The 12,073-nt window shown below is 34.2% G+C and overlaps 1 protein-coding gene across 14 annotated transcripts in view; it reads right to left on the bottom strand.

The window, feature by feature from the left end:
- MPDZ (multiple PDZ domain crumbs cell polarity complex component) overlaps positions 1 to 12,073 on the bottom strand; it is a 198,717-nt gene that overhangs the window by 70,905 nt on the left and 115,739 nt on the right. For 8 of the 14 annotated variants that reach the window (XM_053572517.1, XM_053572552.1, XM_053572529.1 and 5 more), the window contains 3 exons: positions 10,468 to 10,755; positions 10,102 to 10,225; positions 3,834 to 4,032 (listed from right to left, as the gene is read on the bottom strand). In XM_053572517.1, coding sequence (XP_053428492.1) covers positions 3,834 to 4,032; positions 10,102 to 10,225; positions 10,468 to 10,755 — 611 coding nt within the window. The remainder of the gene's footprint in view (positions 1 to 3,833; positions 4,033 to 10,101; positions 10,226 to 10,467; positions 10,756 to 12,073) is intronic. The other 6 variants (XM_053572538.1, XM_053572558.1, XM_053572525.1 and 3 more) reach the window with 1 other exon arrangement.

The raw sequence follows: 12,073 nt of genomic DNA, 5'->3' as shown, positions 1-12,073 counted from the left end.
TTTTGGGGCCACTTTTGAAGTTCTCAAGTATATCGGAACTGATGGGTAAGGCTAACACCGAGTACCAATTCTGGTGCTCAGAGTGTCCAATACTAGGCAGAGGACCTGTATCAGTGCGCAGAGCAGAATGTGTACATCATGACATATCAGTTACTAGTCCATCTGCATCTTGTATTACATCTAATCTATGTAAACTAAAACCCTTAGAACAAATACATAAGTTCCACGTGGATCAATAGCATTCATCTTTTAAGCAAAAGTAAGGATCACTGGCCACAAGTGGTGAGGAATGCACAGTTTCCCTTTCTTCATGACAGAGAGACTGATTATCTTTAATAATGTTCACTTGTACTTGAATTATTATAAGACAATTAAGGAGGAACAACATGATCTGATGATCTCTTCAACTATAAAAGTCAAAGCCATGCAAAAATATGAAACCCTATTAGTGAAAATTCTGCCTAAAATTATTAATAATAATTTATATAACACAGCAGAATCTACTCTTCTGGTTTTCATTGATAGCATAATAAAAAATAGATTGTAAATATAACTTTAGTTACCTAAGTTCTAGCAATATATACTTTGCAAAAGAACCAGTAATACAAAATGCAGTCAGTAAAATAACGTTAACACAAAACAGTCTACTAAACTAATAATCATTACATTAATGTAAGGTAAACACTCTTTCCCTAAGCTCTTGTTTAAACCCTTATTGCCTCATATATTATATGCAAATATTCAATGATTAATGCTAGAACGAAAAGCCATATTGATGAAGTCTGACAATAAAGTCATGAAGTGATTTTATGTTGGCTCGAGGAATACTTAGTGACTTAAACCAAACCACATACATGTCATGTGTTCAGTACATTATGGGATTATGGGAAATGTTAAGTACTGCCCAACAAAATAACTGACATAACTATAATCAGACTACACCAACATATGGGTTCATCCCCTCAGGTCATGAGGTAGGTTCAAGAAAGGGGAAGTTATGGGTCAGATAAGCACTGTTCTATTCGGTCTTTCTTATCCCTGACCTACAAAGAAATGGCTTGGTTCCAGGATTCAAAATGGGCAATTAAAAAAAAAAAAATGGGCAATTAGGTACTGTATAATTTCTTATATTAAGGTCAAAACAAGCTTCTTTCTAAGATCCTAAATGTGAACTTTCCTGCTCTGCCATTTCATCCTTCACATCAAGGACTGTTGCAGAAATCACTGGAGAAATAAAGTTAAAAACACAAATAGTCCCTATTTAATAAGGGGTGCTGGAAGAACTAGTTAGCCATATGTAGAAGACTGAAATTGGACCTGCACCTGTCACCACTTACAAAATTGACTCTCACTGGATAAAAGATTTAAATTTAGTTCACGAAACCCATAAAAATCCTAGAACAAAGTACTGGAAAAGCTCTTAACAATATTGACCTGGGAAAAGATTTTATAAAGAAGATCCCCTTGGCAAATGCAGCAACACTAAATAAATGAGTGTGGTATGGTCAAGCTAAAAAGCTTCTATACAGCTATGGGTGTAACAACTAAAGCACACAACCTTCAGAATGGGAGAAGATATTTGCATGCTATGAATCTGACATAGGACTGATAACCAGCATCTACAGAGAGTTCAAATTAATCAATAAGAAAAGCATAAACAACCCCATTTATAAGTGGGCAAGAGACACAAAGAAACCTTTTCTGAAGAAGACAAATGGCCAACGAACAATTTTTTCAGAAAACACATTTTTAAGAAAAAATGCTCATTGTCCCTAAACATCAGAGAAATGCAAATCAAAACCACCCTGAGATATCACGTAACCCCAGTAAGAGTAGCCCATATCAAAAGGTGAGAATAGCCCATATCAAAAAGTCTCACATCTGCAGATGTTAGTACGGATATGGAGAAAAGAGAACACTTTTATAGTACTGGTGGGACTGCAAACTAATACAGCCTCTATGGAAAGAAGTATACAGAATGCTTATTGAGCTCAAAGTAGTCCTACAATCTCATTAATAGGTATCTACCCAGAAGGGAAAAAAAAAACATTTTACCATCAGGACATTGCATTACATGTTCATTGCAGCTCAATTCATGATTCCATGTTATCAAGAGATTCAATCAACCCAAGTGCCCATCAATTCATGAATGGATTAATAAACTGTGGTATATATATATATGTACTAGAGTACTATTCAGCCATAAAAAGATGGAAACTTTACATCTTTTGTATTAAACTGGATGGAGTTAAAGCACATTATTCTTAGTAAAGTCTCACAAAAATGGAAAAGCAAGTTATCAAATGTACTCAATACTAATATGAAACCAGTAGATAAATAAGCACAAGCCCACACAAGAGGAAAACACAATAAAATTCAAGTAGGAGAAAGGAAGATGAGGAAAAAGAGTGAGAAGAGGAAGAAGAGGAGTTGGTAAGCTCTCACCTAATTGGCATAATGTAAGGGTACACAGCATACCCCCGGATGAAGGGCTCAACTATAACTTGAATTTTACCTGACAAACACAATGTAACCTAATCGATTGTACCATCATCTTAATCTAAAATAATTTTTAAAAATAACAGTAATGGGAATTCACAACTAGCTTAAAAAAATGACTTACTGCAAGTTCTAAGTGCTATATAAACTATCTTCAATCCCCACATTTCAGTCCTTTTGACTATGAAATCGTTTTAAATGAGTCTGCTGGGAAACTGCTTATTTGGTGAATAAAAAAGATAATTTTTTTTTAAATAAAAAAGATGATCTAGGCCAGGTGTTGGGGCACACACCTGTAATACTAGCACTCTGGGGGCTGATGCAGGTGGGCTGCTAGAGCTCAGAAGTTCAAGATCAGCCTGAGGAAGAGTGAGACCCCACCTCTACTAAAAGTAGAAAAATTAGCCGGGCATTATAGCAGGTGCCTGTAGTCCTAACTACTCAAGAGGCCAAGGCTGAGGCGGCAAGAGAATCGCTGGAGTTCAAAAGTTTGAGGTTGCTGTGATCTATAATGATGCCATGGCATTCTATCCAGGGCAAGAGTGTGCAACTGTCTCAAAAAAAAAAAAAAAAAGATAATCTGAGTTTTGGAAGCAGTGATATTCATTCACATAGAACATGGAAAGTGAAGAAGGCCAGACTTGACACATATCACGATCGTGATCATGACCATGCAAAAGTGAATATGATTAGGGAGGAAGTAGGGGAGATGCTGGTCAAAGGATGTAATATTTCAGTTAAAAGGAATATGTTCAAGATCCCTACTGCACAAAATGATGACTATAGTTAATGTACTGTATTCTTGAGAAAATGTAAACACTAGACTTTAAATATTCTCACCACAAAAAGAAGTGATAACTGTATGAAATAATAATGATGTGTTAATTAGCCATTCCACCATGCATACATACTTCAAAACATCATGCTATAAACAATAAATACAGAGTGGCCATAAAGTTCATGTGCAATTTAAAAACAACTATTTTATATTGGCCACCCTGTATATAACATAATTTTATCTGTCAGTTAAAAAATTATAATTAAAAAGAATGTAAAATAAATACCTAAGTAAAGAAAAATACATTTTTATTTAAAAAATAGGCAAATAGAAATATAAAACATGTTTTTAGAATTTAAACATTGTCATAATCTTAAAGAGACCATATTTACACTTAAGAACTATTCAAAACTAGTCAATCTGTTGAGTGATTTATGTTAAATAAATGTGAAAACTTTTATATCTCAAACCAAAGCATACACTGGAAAAATGTGCTGATTAATTAGTTGAAATTCCTGAATTTATCAAGCCAAACTGGGATCCAAATGCTACTTACTTTATGTCAGGCCCAATGAGGGAATGTCTTCTCAACATAGCTCGTGCCTGGGCATTGGTTAAACTGATGGTAGATTCTTCATTAATGGACAAAATGCAGTCCCCAACGGCAATCCGGCCATCTCGACTAATGGCACCACCATGAATAATGCTTCGCACAATCATCCCCAAGCTATCTTTATTAGCACTAACTGTCATCCCTACAAAAAAAGAGGAATGCAGATACATATTACATACAGAATTTTCAAATTAATTTTAATTCAATAGTTCCTGTGGATTTGCAGATGAAAGGATAGGAATAGCATTTTTAGTCAATAAAAAACAATAGAAAAGAAAGGAAAAAATGTTTCTAACAAAAATGTTTTAAGTCAATTTAAAAATGTTTGTGAAACTGTATATAGATAAACATACTCCATGTTGAATATATTACAGATGAAACTGGTCCACACTGTGGAATGAATACAATTCCAACGATTTAATGCGTTGCCCCTTTCGGTAACAGTATCAAATTAATTTTATAAAGCAGTTAATCTTTTGTATATGTAACAGAATAAAAACAGCACTATAAGTAGAATATAAGTTCTATAAATTAAGAAATTCTCTGCTTTTGTCTTGTCTCTAGATCATTTGCACATTCTAAATCTATTTACTATATAGTTACTATTGGCCAAGAACTATACTCATCACTTAAAATAAAAAAGCATAGCATAGAATTCCTAGCATCAAGAAGCTTGTATTAAACTCTTAATATCCAGAGCCTATCATAGTACCTTAAGGTATATTAGTTTGTTGACCTGAACTGTTCTGAATTTAATTATAATCCATCCCCATTTCACCTCTGAACTTCTATGAGCTCCCAACTTGGATATTTAATTGTCCTTTTGACATATTCTCTGAATGTCTCGTGGGAAATGCAACCTTAGAATGTATAAACCGAATCTGCAATTTTTTTCCTCTCCATTTTTCTTCCCACTTTTGGCAAATAGTACTACTACACTACTCTCCCTTATTCAGCACAGAAAAAGTCTTAATTCCCACCTTTCTCTTACTTCCGATGTTTAATCCAGCACCAAGTCCTATCATTTCTCTGTCACAATTAGTCTTGCTTACCATAAAACAAGATATCCTTTCTGGTGGGTTTCTTAACAAGCAAAGAAATATTTTAAGATATTTCTAAAGTACTCCGGTTGTTCTTTATATTCCCACCAAAACCCACCATAAAAACTATACTATTAAAATAAAAACGTGTGAGCACTAAACAAAATTTAACTCAGTCATCCACGCTGGAAGTCTAACTCATTGTCTTATTCTACTTAACACCACACAGTCTACAATTAAGCCACAGACATGAGACACGTCAGAGTGAGCTGTGGTCAACATGACTTGTGAAATTCATTTTAAAATAGCATATTTAACTCACATTTCTATCAGTTATTAAGGTTGGCAGGTCATGTCAACTACATAAATCAAGAGGTTGACATCAGTTAGCTCAGCTGCTACGTTTCTTTCACCAAATGACAATTTACAGAGTTTTAACAACTGGAAGATAATAGCCACTAATTAGAATTTGGTTGGAACTTGTAAGATCTCTCAATTTTTTCTTGAGAGAAGAATAGCTCAAATCATACACTGTGGAATCAGATAAATGTTTACAAATCTGAGTTCTATCACTTCCAATCAGTGTGACTTGGGCAACTGACTTAATCTCACACAAGGTTTCAGTTTACAAATCTTTAAAATAGTAATAATATTATTATAAGGGCTATCTGAAAAATTGGAAAAGACATGCAGAATACCTTTCAAAGTATCTAACACAAAGCGTTCAACAAAGTGTAGTTGTAAAACTAAAAAAGAAAACTCATAGGAAATATTTAAAATGGATCTCTACCAGAAACCAAAGTTACATTGCTCTCTAAAGGGCAAACACAAATCTTAGTTCAGCATCAAAATAAAGGTTGTCTTTTACAGCACTGGTAATAAGGTGCCCATGGGTAACTTATCAGATGTATTGTGTATGTGACAACTGGAGAAAAACTGAGGTCTGAGTTTTGACTCTACTTCTTAAGGGCTGAGTACTTTCAAAGAAATTCCTGATTCAGTTTATGCCTCTGTATGTAATCAATGAAGATAATCTCTTTCTTCTTCTTCCTCCCTCTTTCTTTTCTTTCTCTTTCTTTGTTTCTTTCTTTTTCTCTTTATTTCTCTCTTTGCTCTTTTCTTTTTTTTCATTCCCTCCCTCCCCCCCTTTTCCTCCTTCCTGTCCCTCTCTTCCTTCTTTCCTTCCTTCCTCCCTGTCTCCTTCCTTCTTTCCTTCTTCCCTCCCTCCCTTCTTCCTTCTTTCCTTCCTCCTTCCATCCTTCTTTTCTTCCTCTCTCCCTTTCTTCCTTGCTGCAAGACCTAACACAACATAATTAGCCAATGGACACAGACTTATCAAAAATCAAGATATCAAGATTACATATTTTGAAAGGTCACTCCACATATGCATTTATATCTGTATATAACGTTACCACCATAAATTGAGTAAAATTAAAAGAAATATCAAATGATTCATGATGAAAATGAATATATGATGACAGCTTTGACAGAAACCTGTCATTTCTTAATAACTCCTTTTGGTAATCACCACAAAAATAAACTAATTATCTGGAAAGTTAAAACACAAACCACCTCATATAGCTGATTGAAGGGGGAGAGTTTGCATCTAAGAAAATGAGCTCACTGACAGACTTACTTCTCTACAAGTACAAAGTCAGCCTCTATATAGATTTCCTAAAATATTATTTATCACACATTTTCTTACTTCATCGTAAAGGCAACATCTTCCTACATTAAAACTTAACAGAATGCTTTAATTGAATTAATTTAATGTCTTACAAGATTTTTCATGACTTTACATTTAATTATTCTAAGTGCTATAGAATTGGAAAATTGAATATTTCCTGTCAAATAAGATAACAGAGAAACATTCTCGCTTTGCCATGCTGTAAATCTGAATTCCAAAATGCTAGAGGAACCTTACTGGGTCTCAGAAAATCAAATAGCCAGGGCCAAAGCCCTATAAATATTTTGGGTATATAAATTAATTCAAATAATGAAAATGAAGCAGAAAAGTAAAACTAATAGTAACTTATAATTTTATATTACAATTTTAGTGATAAACTAATGGTGCTATGATTCTGCACATATAAATATTTTACTCTCACTAAGCAAATGAAAGGGCTATTTCATACTTTAATTTTAAAATAAAGCTGTTGAGATTTAAATGGATTTCTACACATGATAACAAGGAAGGGCTTTCACTGCTTCTTCTAAAAGTTTAATTACTATACTATATTAAATATCAAATTTAAAAGCTAGGGTGACAGCAACCCAAGTGTCTGTCAAAAGGTGAAAAGATAAACAAAATGTAATAATATACACATAAAATGGAATGTTCTTCAGCCTTAAAAAGGAAGGAAATTCTAACACACTCTACAACATGGATAAAGCTTGAAGACGTCATGCTAACTGAAATAAGCCAGTCACAAAAGACAGATACTGTATGAGTCCACTTTACATCAAGGACCTAGATTAGTCACATTCATACAAACAGAAAAAAGAATGGTGGTTTTCAGGGGCAACCTGGGGTATATAAGAACAGGGAGCTATTATCTAATAGGAATGGAGTTTCACCTGGAGAAGATGAAGAAATTTTGGACATCAGTAGTGGTTGACAGTTGATCAGCAACGTAAATTTACTTACTGTCAGAGAATGTACACATAAAAATGGTTTACATAGTCAATTTGATGTTATGTATATTTTACCACAGTACAAAAATTAATGTATCTTGACATATTAATAGAATAAGAGAATTTATATAAATCTTCTCAACAGATGAAGAGTTGATAAACTTCCATACTCTCCATTATCTAAAAATAGGTGAGCAATCCAATTGTTCAGATTGTGAAATCATATGTACTTAACCTATGGGTGTTACAAGAACTTCATAACTGCTAATTTCTTTTTTTTTGTAGAGACAGAGTCTTACTTTTTTGTCCTCAGTAGAGTACCATGGCATCACATGGCAACCTCCAACTCCTGGGCCTGGGTGATTCTCTTGCCTCAGCCTCCTGAGTAGCTGGGACTACAGGCACCCGCCACCCTTGGTATATGGGGCCAGCGCCCTATCCACTGAGCCACAGGCACCGCCCATAACTGCCAATTTCTAATGCCAAATCTAACTCACCAACCCATGATAAAACAACCTTCTGAAAACACAGATCCAACCACATCACTCTTCTGCCCTTAGCACTCACTGTCTGCAAGGAATCTAAGGCAGGAGAGGGCTGCAACAGCAGTCCTGTATCCTGCATACAAACCCATCCAGTACACTCTACAACATGGATAAAGCTTTCCATCTACCATTCATTTAGCTCCAATTGTTAACTTTGCCAGGCATCACACCACACTTCATACACACCTAACAGCTTTCAGTAAAGTTGCACATATATCTGCATCAGTACTAGCAGCTTGCAGCTTTTCCCTATTCCTCAACTATGTAATCTCCTTTTTCAAGACCTGAATCACACATCTGCTGCTCTCTAAAACCTTTCTAAATGCTTGCACACTCGGTAGAGATAAGCTATTCCCTCTATTAAGCCTTCAATGTTCTCTAAATGAATGTCTATCACTCCATGTATGATATTTTAATACCTTTAGAATTTTAAATAGTGACTAGCTTCATCTCTTAAACTCATGTTCCTTGAGAAAAGTGACTATATTATGATGTCTATGCACAGAGTCAGAATATCAAAAGCGATAAATGTTTGGTAGTTTATTAAATAAATACATTAGAATAGGGCTTCTCAAATAGGTTTTGCAAAACCTCTGTCTTATAAGTTATCAAAAAAAAAAAATGGGTTTAATGGCTAATTAAATGTGAGAACTGCTGCATTCAATAACCTCTTCTCAAAGATCCACAATGCACATTGGGGTATCAAAGATCATGGGAAGTAATATAAACAGGAACCTGTCATCTTAAATTTATAATATCCTAAACTTTAAACATGGAATCCATTTATAACTCTAATTAACATACTATAGAAATAGTATTCTGAGTAACATGCTTTCTGAAACACTGCATTAGTAGATTATTTAATTCTAACATGGCTTAGATATCTGTAATATCTGCCTCATAATTAATAAGTATTAGAAAGTCCTGGAGTTCAAATTTTATAGCATCCTATTACATTTAATAAAATATTACAATAAAGTAGAAATACTCCGCTATATTTCTCTATTTAGCTGCTATTGATGCTACCCAGCACACCACCAAATGGAACAAAATCTTGGAGACAAAGGCTAGAACCACACTCACAAAGTAAGTACTGCTGAATTCCTCTGCCAGGTGTCAAATTAACAAGGAAATAAGACTGATAAGGTATCAATGCAAAGGATTTTCATTGGTTACTCCACAGTAGGAATAAAATTTCTGAATTTGAGGCAACCAGAGAGCCTTGGTCTACATGTGGGGATTCGAAGCAACCAAGTTGGGGATTCAGACGAACTGATAACCCTGTTTATCAGTATCACACACACAGTCACATGGCTGCTTAAGTCAATCAAAGAGTAAATGCGCTCTTTCCAAAAACAATTTTAGCTATTATAATTAGGATTTTGTTTCTATAGGAAGTTTTCTTTGCTCAATTCAGAGGATGTTGTGATTATTAACCAGCCGAAACACTTCATGGGTGGACACAAAAATGCTGCCACCTGGAAAAAACTATTGAATGATTTACATTTACATTTTGGTGGTGGCACACCTGTCTGTCTTTATGTCAGTGAATGAAAGAAATTAAATAAAAACTGACTTATGCATAACTGGTAACATTCAAAGAAACTAATAATTTACTTTTCCAAAGAATTTAGAATTCCAAATTGCTGACTTTTCATTTCCTAAGAATGCCTTTTCTGATTTGCTGTTTCAAACACAAACAATTCGTTTATCTTTTACTTGAATATAAATGAGGCTTCTGAATACTTTTAAATAATTAAGAGAATGAAGGATTTATGCTAGTATGAAGTAAACAAACCTGTTAACTATTTCAGAAAAATAGCACAAAGAAAGAAAACCCACGAAAACTAAAGGAAGATTTCTAACATCTATTTTTTTATCTACAGCAAAAAAATATTATCATTGAACATGATAGGTTTTATATCATGTTCACTATTTATTTCCCTTGAGAGCTTTGGGAGAGTATGCAGTTGTGGAAAATGAGAAACTTACCGAGGCTAGAATTGCCTTTTGCTATAATAATAGTCCTCTCAAAAGATTCTTTGGATACATTTTGGAGCATGACACACTCAGCATTAGCAGCCAGGGAACTCTGTTCAATTAAGTACTCAGAGCCCTGAAAAAAGAACAAAACAAGCATCATGGAAAGGAAAACTAGACTTTGGAGTGTGATTTCAACATCATGCATGCTTTCTGAGTGGTTGTGCTTTATTGAGCAAGATCTATAACCAAGACAAGTTCATAGGTTGCCTTCCGAAAAACCTCAGTGTCAGGAAGTGCTCATTTGAATGAAGAGATTAGTTGAACACTCTAACATGTCACTTCATGGTAATACATAAATCATAACTTAAATATAACCTTTCCAGTTGAGTCAGGTCGCACAGGAGAGGTAAGTTCTGTACTTGATCTGACTTCACTTGGTAGCTGAGAGTCAGTCCATGTTATTGTGTTTTCACATCCATATTGTTGCTCGAGAGCATCTGCAGGTGTGTAATCATTTATGGTAAAGCCAGAAGCAGGCCTCATGCCCAAGTCTACTGAAGGAAGATTCTCATCTTGTCTTTGCAGGAGATTCTGGCTGTACAGCTCTTCCAAAGACATATGCAGATCACGTACTGGATCAGAAGAATTTTCAATGACATCCTGCTGATGAGAATATAAAAAAATCAAAAATTGTGACCAAAATTGTATCAGTGTAGAAGACCACTTCTTAATGAATAACTATTGAGCAAAAAAAAAAAAAATAAAACACACACACACAAATTTTTTATTACTCAAAAAGCATTAACATGCATATAAATCTTCCAGTTAGCAGATTATCCACACATCTTTATTCTCATACATGCTTTAGATACATTTCCTGCAAATCACACATCTCATGCTCCACGAGTTATGTTTGTATTTTATATTGTACATAATGTAATTTTGACACAGTATTATGTTCTATACACAATTAAAATGATTCATATTTCAAGTTACACAGAATTAATTTACACTTCCAAATCTCACTTATAGTTCATTTCCATTAAGTCTGACTTTCCTATTATGAGATTATGACATTATGAGATATGACATTAATCAATTTGGATTCACAAGAACATCCAAAAGAAAATAATTTTCAGGGTCATTTATGGGTATTTATGGAGAAGCTAGAAAGCCTTAAAACTGGAAAAATTCATGTAAATTATCTGTAGGATAAGGCAGAAGGAATATTACTGTGAGTTGTCATAAAATGTAGGTTCTAATCAAGGCTCTGTTATTAACAATCTAAACATGAAAGAATCTCTCTTGGCCTCTTGGCCTACTTGCCCTGGCAGTGGAGGCCCATTCGCTGTCTATGGCAAATGCATCCTGCTTTGTAAGCCTATCCTGCTCTGCAAGCCTATCTTTCTCATCCTCAATAAGATTGCAAGAGGGACTTTACCTAACAATTGCAATCAGTGTAACCTGGCTTATTGTACACTCAATGATCCCCAACAATAAAAAAAAAAAAAAAAAGAAAAGAAAAGAAAATTTGAAAAAAAATAAATAAAATAAACTTTGTTTCATGCTTGCCTTAAAACAAGAAAAAATAATCTTACTGCAAATTTCTACAATTCTCTGAAATAATAAAATTGTGTAATATACTACAAATACAAGTATCTCCTCAGAACAGACATATGTATTAGCCTATAAAAATAAATTAAGTGTTTCACTATGCATGTTCTGGGCCATTAGTGAGAAAATGACATTTATATATCTTCTGTGAATATTCTCTGTCCATGCTTTAACCTAACATTTGTTCAGGTGTTTTCATTTGTTCTTGTTATTGCCATATTCTGAATATAAAGTCTTTGTGATACAGACTGCAGATATTCTCCCAGTCTGTCACTTGTCTCTTTAAGTTTGTATTGGTTTATAGCTTATGGTGTAGAAATTACATTCCTTATGTAATCAAATGTGTCAATTTTTCTGTGCTTCTGGG

The sequence above is a fragment of the Nycticebus coucang genome, chromosome 2 (assembly GCF_027406575.1).
Source record: "Nycticebus coucang isolate mNycCou1 chromosome 2, mNycCou1.pri, whole genome shotgun sequence".
Lineage (NCBI taxonomy): Eukaryota > Metazoa > Chordata > Mammalia > Primates > Lorisidae > Nycticebus > Nycticebus coucang.
The sequence above is the reverse complement of the archived record's forward strand: the minus strand, read 5'-3'. Positions and strand labels throughout refer to the sequence as shown.